This window comes from Dipodomys spectabilis, unplaced genomic scaffold, assembly GCF_019054845.1.
Source record: "Dipodomys spectabilis isolate Male_0828 unplaced genomic scaffold, ASM1905484v1 ptg000657l, whole genome shotgun sequence".
Taxonomy (NCBI): Eukaryota; Metazoa; Chordata; class Mammalia; order Rodentia; family Heteromyidae; genus Dipodomys; species Dipodomys spectabilis.
The window spans coordinates 566,222-579,184 of NW_024871334.1; the positions used below are offsets into that span (position 1 = coordinate 566,222).

The following is a 12,963-nucleotide window of genomic DNA, read 5'->3' on the forward strand; positions in this document are numbered from 1 at the left end:
ACAGAGACACAGGGACAGAGACAGAGAGAGACAGAGACAGAGACAGAGACACAGAGACAGAGACAGAGACAGAGAGAGAGAGAGAGAGAGAGAGAGAGAGAGCGCACAGCCTATTGTCCCATGACTCTTAACAGGCCTCAAATGCTGCCCTCCTCCCTCCACCTGTGGCACTGCTCAGGGGTTCAGAACTGACCTAACAGAATTGCTCCATTCATTCACTTTCTGACTCAGGGATTCTTGGTATCTCAGCCTCCTTTTCTCTTTGTCCAGACACCAACTGTACTTGGGGACACAAGTCATAAAACACAGGGGTCGGCCATACCCCTGGAGCTCAGCCTATTGCTGAGCTGGGAAATGTTGGTGGACTTTGCAGTCTCCCCTGACCAGGGCCTCTTTCTGGGCACGAGGAGCTGGGCCAGGTGATCTCACAGCAATCTGACTGAGCTTCCTGCATCCTGGACGTCCCCTAACCTGCTCAAACAGGTCCTTGTTTATTGCTCCATTACATTCTGATCAGAAAAGAGCAAGCTTCACTTCCTGAACAAGAACATGTGGGTGAACTCTACAGGCTTTAGGAAGAAGAACTCAGAGTTCTGAGGTTTTCCCCTGGACAATTTCTGTGGATGATGAGACAAACCAATCATCTCATCAGGAGACATCCATTACTCTGTCCATGTGGAGACAGATGTGACCTCATTTGGAAGAGAAAACTCCTGGTGAGGAGGCCCTGGTTCCCGTAACACAGGGAGGGGACTGTAGAAGACACTTCTGTGTTCATCATTGTAGAGTGAAGACAGGATGGGAAGATTTGTACCTAACAGAAATCATCAATAGTTTAGACAAAATCTACTTAACCTATTGAACATTTATCTATGTGTGTGTGTGTTGTGTATTTTATAACATCCTGTTGTTGGCATGTGTCATTATAATGAATAAATAACTAAATTAATGAGTGAGTAAATGAGGAAACATACAATTAACCCTGTGTGAGCTCTACTGATGTCTAGGGGCCTGCAGGTCAGCGGTGTGTAGACCTCAGGGTCCAGGCACTGTGCCACACTGTGTTTCATGGGTAACGGGGACAGGGAAGGATCATCTCAGGGCACGTGTGAATACTTCTGATATTGGTGCTCATTTGGGTTTCCTGAAAACACTTTTCAAAGTTTCTTCAGAATGGGAAATATTGTTCCACCTCTATTGGTATAAAATTCATAATTAAATGTTCATGTATTTAGATTTGCAGCATTTCCAAAATTATTATTATTATAAATGTGATGATCACAGGGTTACAGTTGAATAAGTTAGATAAAGAATATGTTTTCTTAGGACAATATCAACCCTTCTCTAGCTCTCTCCCCATTTCTCCCTCCATCAGTTGTATAAGTCATCATCTACATAGTGTCTAGAGAGTACCACTGCTGCCTCTGCTCAGCCTTTTACTTCCCCTCTGTGCAGCCCCATGATCCCGAGGGTGCAGTTACTGTGAAACCATTGTCAAATGAAGCTAATCCACAGAACATCACCCTACATGGACTCCTCCATATTCTGCAGAGATGATGTCTTCTAGGTTCTGAGACTTGGATCATCCCTATTGTTGAAGAAATGACCTGGTTTCAGGCTTCTGGATTTCTGAGACTTGTCCTGAGACTTGTCATGGAGGACGGGCCCTGTGCTGACAAGAAGATGTGTTCTGGAGCCATTACATTAAGTGTTCTGCAAACATTGTTAGATCCTGAATTTGTCATCACCTAGCTGGGAACCTGTCAATAATGCATGTAAATCTAGCAACTCAGGAGGATGGCATCTGAGGATTGTGTTCTAAGTGAGGCTGGGCAGGAAAGTCCATAGGACTCTGATCTCCAATTAACCACCAAAGGTGAGGAATGGAGCTGGGGCTCAGTAGTAGAGCCTGAGCCTGGAGCAGAAATGCTCAGAGACTGCACCCAGGCTGTCCTGGAGTTCAAGGCCCAAGACCACCACCAGAAATAAAAAAGCAATCATCTGTCACCTTCACTTTAGCTCCAGTATTTCATGTGCATGTATAAGGAGCAACAGCGTGTTGACTGGTGCTTCTCCAGAGAGACCGTGAAGGTCAAGACGCCGCCTCCAGTAACGTGTCCTGTGACTTCATTACTGGACAGAGCATGTGGTGTCACCTTGGTGACCCCTCTCAGCACTATTGGATGACAGTCGTATTCATATATTTAGAAGAGACAGCAAGGCAAACCACTCAAAAAGAGCCAAGAACTCAAGACGAGGAAAGCGCAGTGGAGGAGGAACGGACACCATAATTGGAAGGCTCCTAAGAGCGCAGTGTGGGCAGCGGCAGCGCTCACAGAGCCCTGTGCTCCTCAGAGCTTCTCCTCCAGGGGGCGGGGTGAGGACAGGCCGCATCCAGTGCCTGACGCTGTCGTTCTACTCTGTGCCTGAGGCGCGAGTGACAGACTCACCGGGTCACCACAGGGGCCAGCCTGCTGCCGACCCTCCAGGGACGTGGATTCCACACATGAACTCCGGTGGAGGGTGTTTGCTCCGTGGTCTGACCTGTGTCTTCCGGCGTGCGTCCTCTGCTCCCGCTGCTGCCAGAATCATGGGCTGAGCAGTCAAATGTGGAATTCTCTGGAAAGAGTTGCTCAGCTCTGCTCCAGAGACCAAGAATTCCGGGTGACATGGAGGCAGGGTGAGCACTGTGAGGGAGCACCGTGGGCTCCTGCTGTCCCGTCTCATTCAGACGTTTCCACAGACAGAGATCAGCAGGAAGAGAAACACTGCACTTTTCACAGCAGATGGGGAGTGGGTTTATACACTGGTGCTTTGTGCCTCTTTGTTCCAGGAAGCAAGATCATCTCTCCTTACGAGGCCGATAAGGACACTCCTGCCCCCTAATATCAAGAGCACACGGGTCAGTAATAAGGAGTGAATAAACGGTTAGTAAGTCTCTGTACATCCATGGCACAGGTAGAAGACGTTCCCTCTCCACCATCACAGTCTGATCCTTGAGAGACCCGGTTCTCGGGATCAGTGATGTCACTACTTGTTCACTGTTTGAGACCGATGCTGCACAGCAGTGTGTGCATTTCAACACCAACCCAGTGTAACAGTGACACTGATGAGGAAATGGGGGGGTTAGAATAAGCAAGTGGAGCCAGGCCCCAGTGCTCTCCTTCTCATCCTAGCAGTTGAGGAGAGGATCACACACAGATCTGGGGATCACACTGTAGCCAGTGCAGGAAGGAAAGGCTGTGAGACTCTTACCTCCATTAACGGCCAAAAAGCCAGAAGTGGTGCTATGGCAGAAATGGGAGTGAGCCAGTCTTCCTCAGAATGCAGACACGCTGATTTGAACAGTATACATGTACACCAGGGACTCCAGGTCTCTCTGGAACCTTCTTTTCTATTTCCTGGGAGTAAACTACCCGAGTAACCACCGTGTGTCTTCATGCAATCCTGCAGGCTCTTCTCATGAGCGGTCACGTCTACCAATCTCCCTCCCAGTTCAGTACACCTCTGAAGACCAGGACAAGCTCTGCAGTCCCAGAACACTTGGTCCACAAGGATTCTCCTGCTTCTGCATGCTTGTTCTTTCTCTTTCCCTCCACTGACACTCAGTGGATCTACTTCCTGATCAAGATTCCAAGGTTCTGTGTATGTACGTATATGTGTGTTTGTGTATATATGTGTGCTTGTGTATTGTGGGCATGTATGTACCTGTGAGGTGTGTGTACAGGTATGTGTCGGTGTGTATTTGTTTGTGTGATAAAGAAAGACACTGTTTGTGTTCACACATTACATATCTAAATGAAAAATCAGGTCTTTCAGCAAGTTTGCCTCTTGGTAATTGCAGGACCAGGGAGATGAGGCTGTGGTCACAGGGCTCAGGTGACTAGAGACCCGTGATCACCTCCTCTCAGGGGACAGGTGACAGGGACGTTGCCCCTCGTATGCAGCCACAAGCAGGGTGGCCCCACATGCAAATTCCCGCATACACACCCGGAGAATTCCCGCATTCACACCCAGATAAGTCCTACCCTCGCTTAAATTCAGCCTCTTCCGCGCTCTGGAAATGCGTCTGCGCGTGACAGACGTGACCTCGTGAACGTGGAGCAGGTGTGGTCTTTGGGCTCCTGCTGGCAGCTCACAGCGGTGGTGACTTGGGACTGGGCAGGCGCGTGGGATGCGGCGTCTGGGCCGAGACGCAGCTGCTCCTCTGTCCACAGCTGTGCTGTCCCAGGTGCAGCGGCAGGAGTCAGGCCCTGGCCTGCGGAGGCCCGTGCAGACGCCGTCCCTCTCCTGCGGTCTCTGGTGACTCCGTCAGCATGGTGACTGCGGAGCTGGACCCGACAGGCCTCAGGGAAAACGCTGGAGGGGACTGGATACATCTATAAACGTGGGAGCACCGTGTATAGCCCGAGCCTCCAGAGCAGAGTCACCATGACAGTGCACACCTCCAAGGACCAGTGCTCCCTGCAGCTGAGCTCCGTGACCATGGAGGACACGGCCTTGCACTACTGTGTAGGAGACACTGAGGAGACCGGGTGTGAGCCCTGCCACAAGCCTGCCACAGGGACGCACGGGATCCACACGGATGCCGAGCACGCCCGAGCCCAGAGTCCATCCAGAATACAGCCTGCAGCCCAGGGCTGGTGTCACTGTCTCACTGCATCTGTACAGCTGACTGCCAGTGATCTCCTCTGGATCTGGGAGGCTGCCACTCCGTGGCATCTCTGAGTTCACAAAGTGATCAAGATCTTCAAACGATAAAGCATGCTCCCACATCAATGAGACCAGGGCATCGGCCTGGAAACGGCAATGACCCAGCCGTGGTCGCCAGGACCTGAGGAAGGCCAGGGGACCTGACGATCACTTTCCCATCAGACCTGGGGAGACACTCTGGGATTCCCTGCTGAGGAGGCCCTGAAATTCCCGTTGAAAACGTGATGTACATGGCTACGCACAGGTCCTCCCTGCAATCCAGGCTGTGTGGGAAGTGGGGACTGGAGGATCGTGGTTCAAATCCAGCCAGTGAAAACACTAGCCAGCTGAATCTCAGTCAAGGAGCTGGGGGTGACGGCCCAGGAACACAGGGCCCCCAGCTACACCAGAGCTATGGACACAGCGTTTGAGCTCCAAGCCCAGCCTCAGTCAACACCAAGGCTGTGCCCGAATAACAGCTGACAGCAAAATGAGAGGCATGGCCCAGTCACAGCACGACGGCCCAAGGGCACAGGCCTGAGTTCTAACCCAGTACTTCCAAATCCTGTGAGGAAAAGCCAGACCACCACCCCTGGAGCTAGCAAACCTTCCCTTTCTCCCATTCCCGCCTGTGCACATCCAGCTCATGACTGGACAATGGAGTAGTGTCAGTGGACACATGTTCCTGCTCAGAGACTCTCCTCTTTGTGTCTTCTTTTCCCTGGTCAGCTAGAAATGGAGGTTGTAAGTGTGTGGACTGAACCCCAGGTCAGGTGGGGAGCTGGGGTCAGGTGTTGCTCAGGCCGGGGCTTCTGCAGACCTGAGGAACGTGCCGGTGCCACGTCTCAGCCTGCGTGCATCAGCCCTCTCCTGCTGCCTCTCAGCAGGCCTCCTGTGGGAATGGAGGTGAAGGTCAGGTCTGGAGGGAGGCTGAACAGTGGTCCTGGGACGGGGATGGAGAGCTCAGCCTTGTCCACTCCATCCACATGATTTCACCTCCACCATCCGCGTCTCTGGGGAAATGGAATCATGGGCTGCCTGGTTGTGCTGTGATGCTCAGGACCAATGGCAGGTGTCTGTGAGTCCTGGCATTGTGCATGTCCAGCACCGAGGGCAGGTGTCTGTGAGTCCTGGCGTTGTGCATGTCCAGGACCAAGTGCAGGTGTCCGTGAGTGCTGGAATTGTGTGCTGTCCAGGACCAAGGGCAGGTGTCTGTGAGTCCTGGTGTTGTGCATGTCCAGGACTGAGGGGAGGTGTCCGTGAGTCCTGGCGCTGTGCATGTCTGGGCACTGCTGCTCACCCTGAATCTTGTGCTGAGCAGAGCTGCCTCCTGAGGCATCTGCCCCGTGTCTTGGCCCCTGTGGTGCTGCTCCTCACCCTCCTTTCATACTACCCTCCCTGAGACAAAGACAAATCTCGCCCTGTTCCCTCACCACACCATTACCCGAAGGAACAAGGCTCATTTCTTGAGGAAGGATTTTTGTCTGAACTCCATGGGCTTAGGAAAGGCGTCTCACACTTGTGAACGTTTCATCCTGTGGAATCATTTGGACAGTACACACACCCTTCTCCTCACCAGGAGACAGCACCCTCCAGGTACCTGCTATGTGTGTGTGGAGCAGGAGGGGGGCAGTGCTCTGCTGGCCTGGGGTCCAGGTGCCCGTGTGTGCCGCGGCCATGGTGACCACAGACACCACAGTAAAGACACCAAGCTGTGGAACTCAGATTTTGGCCTCCAGGATGGCAAAGCCTTCCTCCAGCTCAACGCTGAGTTGTTACATACCACACCACATTTCCATACAAAAGTTTACCCAGCATAGGAGTCCCCACACAGACACCAGCAGTGTGAATACCACCACCATTGGTACAGATACTTCCTGTTGATTTCCTCTCCATTCTCCTATAAGCTCCTCCAGCTTCTAGAGAAAGCTTCCTTATTTGCCCCAGGGTGGATCGGTGTCAACCTGGTTCTCCCTGTTCTCCCTGAGCCTATCGATTTCCTCATCCTCCTGAAGATCCCTCCACAGCCTCCTGGACGTTGGGTGATTGTCTGTTCATTTCTGGGTTTTAATTTCCGGGCTGGTAGGCAGACGTCCATTGAGCTTTTGGACGCACCAGCAAACCCACTGCTCCGTACTTTGACAGTTCCAGGCATTATCAGTGTCATCCTTCCACCATATCGGCTGATGTGAAGATTGCATTGTGTGGGTCTTTCCACTGTGTATCTGCTACTGAAGGATTACACACAGAAATGGAATTTCGATATTAAGGGCATATAATGCCATTGCTATGTCGTGAGAGCCCCCAAAACACAAGCTCTGAGACCCAAAAGGATAGGGAGGATGCATTGCCACCTCCCACATGAACCCTCAGAGCACTGAGACTTTCCTGAAAAGGTCACTCAGTCCTGACTTGATGGGAATGCAGATTTCTATGCTGGTGTAGGCTAATTTCACACCAGGGGGATACCTAAAGCTGGTGGAAGGCTTCAGGCCCCAGGCACCCCAGACCTGATTCTAGACCTGTGTCCATTACTGTCCAGTCCCCAGGCTCCGCATATTGCAACATGTGTGGACATAAATAAATACTCTAGACTGAACATTCCAGAACACAGACAAAACACCATTAAGAATTGATAAATGCTTGAGGACATAACTGTGTTTAACAGCATCTAAACAGTATACAACAGATACATGCAGTACACCTGACAGGCTGCCCACTCTGTTTAGTGTAAGTTCAAATAACAGATCAGGAAGAGCATTGGGAAAGTTAAGGCTCACCTTGTGGAGGGGCTGCTGGTGTCTAGGCCCTGCTCAGGAGAGGGCTCAGCCCACATGCTCCAGATGACCGAGCCCCCGAGAGCTTCGGGTTCTGGGGAGGAGGGAAGGACGGCGACAGTGCCGCTGCTCCTGCTGCGATGGTGACGTTTGGTGTCCTCAGCACTTTGCTAAAAATTCTCAAGGTCAGAAAGCTTTGTAATTATGTCTACTTCCTTGACATAACATTGACAATTAAAATGATGCACATTCAGACTTAGAGTGCAACGTGACAATGCACACAAATGCTGTGGAACTGTTGTCAACGCAGAGCTAAGGATCATACACCGCGCACAGGTTCCATTCTTTGACAGTGAGGAAGCTTGCAGTCTGCTGACTTACACGTTTTCACAAATACAGACCACACAGGTGTCAAAAGCCCTCCTTTGTCTTTCTGAGCCTGTATTACCACACTTCATGTGAACTCCCCAGAGTCATCTATGTTGTCACAAATGCCAGGACTTCCTCCCTCTCATGGATGAACAATCTCCTGTTTTGCAAAGACACCACATTTCCTTTCTCCATTCCTTCCCTCATGGACACCTGGGTTAATCTCCTGGCTTGTGATGTAAACAATGCCACAGCAACTGAAGATAAGAAGGAAATGTGCCACTGGACATTACTGGAGTTTGGAATCTACAGCATTTCTAGTGTTTGTGTGCTCATGGACCGTGGTATAACTTCCAGTCACGTTCTTATTTACATTCTCACTGTCAGCCAGCCTGCTTTACATGACCCAGCTTGGCCCCCAACACTCGGTATCTCTCATGTGTTTATAAGCATTTTATTGTGCACTTTTGCACAAACAGGGACCTTGCCCTCTCCCTCTGCTTTCTCACTCAAGGCTGGTTCTCTACCATTTGAGTCAGGCCTCAATTTCCTTTTCTCTTTTGGATCCATGACTGGTACTCAATGTCAGAACCTGATGCTTTCTCTCATTGACTAGCTGCCTAATAACTGGTCCACACCCCCAACACAAGGGTTGGTGATTTCTTTCTGTTTCTTTCATTTCAGGGTATTTGCTATTTAACGGGTCCTCAGCCATGTGTCCCACAGCAGAGCTGCCAGTCCCTCTGTGAGCACACCTGATATCACCTGGTAAAGGCTCAGCTCTCTTCCCCAGCAGGGGAGCTGCACACAGGTCAGAGCTCAGTGCCACAGGTTCTCCACCCTGACTGCTTCTCTGCCATGTCCTGGGTCCCCAGGAACTCCCTGTCGCTTCTCCTTTCCTCTCTTCCTCAGAATCTGCTCAGCTTTGTGTCAGTGGATTCTTGTTCATGGACAAAAGTGTTGTTCACATTTAGCTCACCATCTTGTCCAGCACTAGGAATCACTGTAACCAATGAATTGAAAGACTGATTCAAGGACACTGTCAAAGGGTTGATAAAACAATTTGAAGAAGACACAAGACATTTTCCATAATTACCAAATACCAATTTACCTATGAGCACATTGTTATTGATTGTGACTTATTGAGATTATTATTATTATTGAGATGGACAACACAGATGATATTGTTACAAATAAATGCATATAAACAGGATAAACAAACAATAAAGCTAGACTGTGACAAGTGAAACACCAGAGCCCACTCACTCCCAAGCGTATGCCTGAACCCTGGCCATCTTGGTTTGTGGTCAGAATGAAGTAAAGTGTGGCAAAACCACACCTGATCTCATCTCAGGAAGGAGGCTCTGCAGAGCTCACACATGAACACCATTCTCCTGGAACACAGCAGGAACTGTGGGCCCTCATTGGCTGTGCAGACCCAGACCAGGCATGGAGCTCATACCACGGGAGACGCTGCCAGTGTGGAAACAATTCACCATTGTTTTACACTATTGCATGTGCACATGGAGGTCACACGCATGTTGCACTTTGTGTTTTGTGTGTGATCAGAAATGCTGACAGAACGATCACCAGGCACAATGGCAGAGTGAGAGGACATGTGTGTCCCTCTGCACCCCAGACAGCTCTCAGTGTTCTCACACTCTGCCTCAGGCTCCCAAGGAGCTGCAGGTACAGTGTGAACCACAGCAAATGCTCAGTGCATCATGATGTCTCCAAGGTGACCATTGTCACCAAACTTCTCCAGCACAGTCACCTCTGCTCTGGGAGCCCAATCTCTAGACTTCCCCCCAGAGCTGCTTTATAGCAGAGTACATGCAATAGGACGTCCCTCTGCCCATGAAAACCAGCCCATCCCTGACCTGAGCTCTGTGAGCTGATTCCACCAGTGACTGATCACAGACCAGCACCATGGAGCTGGGGCTGCGCTGGGTTCTCCTTGTTGCTCTGTTGAAAGGTGATTTATGGGGAGCAAGGGATACTGAGTGTGCAAATGCACATGAGTGGGAGGAACCGTGGATGTGTGTGACCATTGCTGACCAGGATTCTCTGTGTTTGCAGGTGTGCAGTGTGAGGTGCGGCTGGTGGAGTCTGGGGGAGGCTTGGTGCAGCCTGGGGGGTCCCTGAGACTCTCCTGTGCAGCCTCCGGATTCACCTTCAGTGGTTACTACATGGACTGGATCCGCCAGGCTCCAGGGAATAGGCTGGAGTGGGTTGCACAAATTGATCCAGGAGGTGGTAGCACATGGTACCTAGACTCTGTGAAGGGCCGGTTCACCCTCTCCAGAGACAACAGTAAAAGCACACTGTACCTGCAAATGAGCAGCCTGAGAACCGAGGACACGGCCCTGTGTCACTGTGCAGGGCACAGTGAGAGGAGCCAGTGGGAGCCAGGACACACAGGTTGGTAAAACAACTTGAAGAACATGAAAATAATTTATCAGTTACCAAATCAATGTTTACCTATGAGAAATCTGTTACATGTACTGACATTGAGATGATGACAATATACAGTACATGTGGAATTGTCACAAATACACAATTCACATGAAGCAGAAAAACCAATAGGAAAGATTGACTAACAAATGATACACCAGAGCCCACTGTCAGGAATCTGCCTGAACCCTGGCTGTCTTGGTTTGTGGTCAGAATGAAGTAAAGTGCAGCAAAGCCACACCTGATCTAGGGTCAGGAAGGAGGATCTGCAGAGCTCACAGATGAGCACCATTCTTTTGGAACACACCAGGAACTGTGGCATCAAGAAGGTACAGGACCTGCTCTTTCTTGGCAGCCTCTGGGCTTTCCTCTTCCCCTCCGGGTCTCGGGTGGTTTCCTGTTTCTTCTCTAAGTTCACATCTCAGCTTCCTTGCCAAATGTTCATGAACAGATCCTGGGCTCTGCTTTGAAAAGAAAAGTGGATCCTCTGACCCTAGCTATTCCAGGGTCTGACATCTGAAGCTCATGTGGGAAGCCAGCCTGTGTGGGCAAGTCTGTGCTGCTAAATCTAATGATCCAAGACAGCAGTAGTGAAGCTGTGGCTCAAGTGGTACAATGTTAGCCTTCAGAAGCAGTTCGTGGGCTGGGTGCAGGCCCTGGGCTCCAACCCAGGACAGGCACAAAAAATGCAGCCTGCAGGCTTGTATCTGTCATGATAAAAGATAGTTCTGGCTGATCCTGAACACAGAATTGTTCACTAATGGAAGTGTGTCAGCACACTCACAACTAGAATTCACTGAATGTCCAGAGCTCAGGGACTGGTCAGGCAAACATGATGGAACCAGGAAAACAAAAGTTTCAGGTGAATTGTGCATGCAGCTGTCCAACACTGATGATGGGAATGTACACATGAGACCAAGAAGAGAAAACATAACGCAGACGTCCTCAAATTCACAACCCAGTAGTGTAAAGCACTGCAGATTACTGGGACACAGACACGTGTGAAGACCACACACTGGCCCTCCCCAGCCCAGCCCTGAGGGCCTTTTTCCAGGTGCCTCTATTTCCAGACCTCCAGAGGTTCAGCCTCACTGTTCTCTGCCAAGCCAGTGTCTCACAGGCCCTGGATGCTCTTGCAAATGCCCTGAACAGTACCGGACAGGACACAGACAGGAAGGGGACTGCTGTGCTTACAGTGCTCAGGACAGGTACCCATGGTCCAGGCCGATAAGCAGAGCTGTCTGGAGACACAGTGCAGGGTACTTGAAGGTGGAGATCTACCCTAGCAAGACCATTCAGGAAACACTTTTCAACCAATAGCTGAGTGTGGTGTGTGTGTGTCAGCTGGACTCCTGCAGACTAAGATTGAGGAGATCACCAGAGCAGCACAGCCAGACCAAGCAGTTCATGAGACTCCATCTCAGAGAAAGACGCTCAGTGTGCTGACATGTGCCTATAATCCCAGCCATGATGGAAACTTCACTTAGGAAGATGGAGCTCCAGGTGAGAATATGACCAAAATAATCAGACCCTTCTCAAAATGGCACTAGTACAAAGAAGGTCTGGAAGTCTGCCCAGTGCTAGAGCACCTGCATGGCAGGCCGAAGGCCTCGAGCTGAAGAAAACATCAGTACCTCCCCAGAGCACACGGCTGTGTGGAACCTGTGTGTACTTTCCCATCTGTGCAGGGAGGTGACTGTAATATTCAGATCAACGTGGGATGAATATGTGGATAACCAGCAGGTGGCAGCAATGGGATGCCGTGTGTTCTGGGAGGCCATCTTTGTAGCAATGCCCCTCAGGACTCTCACATCTGCCTCAGCACTGCCCTCCCTGACACCTCCACCCCAGCTCTCACTATGTAGCAGAAGACATGCAAATAGGGCCTTCCTCTACTCATTAAAACCAGCCAATCCTGACCCTGAAGGTGTGGAGAGACGTCAGCCCTGGATTCCAGGTGAACCATTCAGGGCTCAGGCTGACACAGAGCACTCATCATGGAACTGCGGCGGTGCTGGGTTCTCCTTGTTCTGCTGAAAGGTGATGTATTGGGACAAGGCACACTGAGTGTGCAAATGCACAGTAGTGGGAGGGACAGGGGACGTGTGTAAACATTTTGACCAGGTTTCTCTGTGTTTGCAGGTGTGCAGTGTGAGGTGCAGCTGGTGGAGTCTGGGGGAGGTTTGGTGCAGCCTGGGGGGTCCCTGAGACTCTCCTGTGCAGCCTCCGGATTCGACTTCAGTAGTAACTACATGAGCTGGTTCCGCCAGGCTCCAGGGAAGAGGCTTGAGTGGCTCTCATACATCAGTGGAAGTAGTAGTGACATAAAGTATGCAGACTCTATGAAGGGCCGCTTCACCACTCCAAAGACAACAGCAAGAGCACACTTTACCTGCAGATGAACAGCCTGAGAGTGGAGGACACGGCCGTCTATTACTGTGCTAGAGACACAGTGCAGGAAATCCAGTGTGGGCCAGACACAAACCTCCCTGCAGGGCGCTCAGCACCAGCAGGGGGCGCTGGGCACACACTGAGGTCATGCTCAGTCAGAACCAGCAGGGGGCGCTCGGCTCACACTGAGATCATGGCAGTCACAGGAGCATCTGTGGAGCACTCTGGTTCTGACTCCTCTATGGGCCTGGCCTCTCCACAGGACACAGCATTCCCCACA

General features: G+C 50.9%; 2 gene segments (V, D, J or C); both read left to right on the forward strand.

The window, feature by feature from the left end:
* Positions 1-12,738, forward strand: part of LOC122101363 — a 43,804-nt gene extending 31,066 nt beyond the window's left edge. The window contains 2 exon segments of the V gene segment in view: positions 10,260-10,263; positions 12,516-12,738. Of these exon segments, the coding sequence occupies positions 10,260-10,263; positions 12,516-12,694 (183 nt within the window).
* LOC122101355 overlaps positions 9,739-12,963 on the forward strand; it is a 29,831-nt gene continuing 26,606 nt past the window's right edge. The window contains exon 1 of the V gene segment in view: positions 9,739-9,813.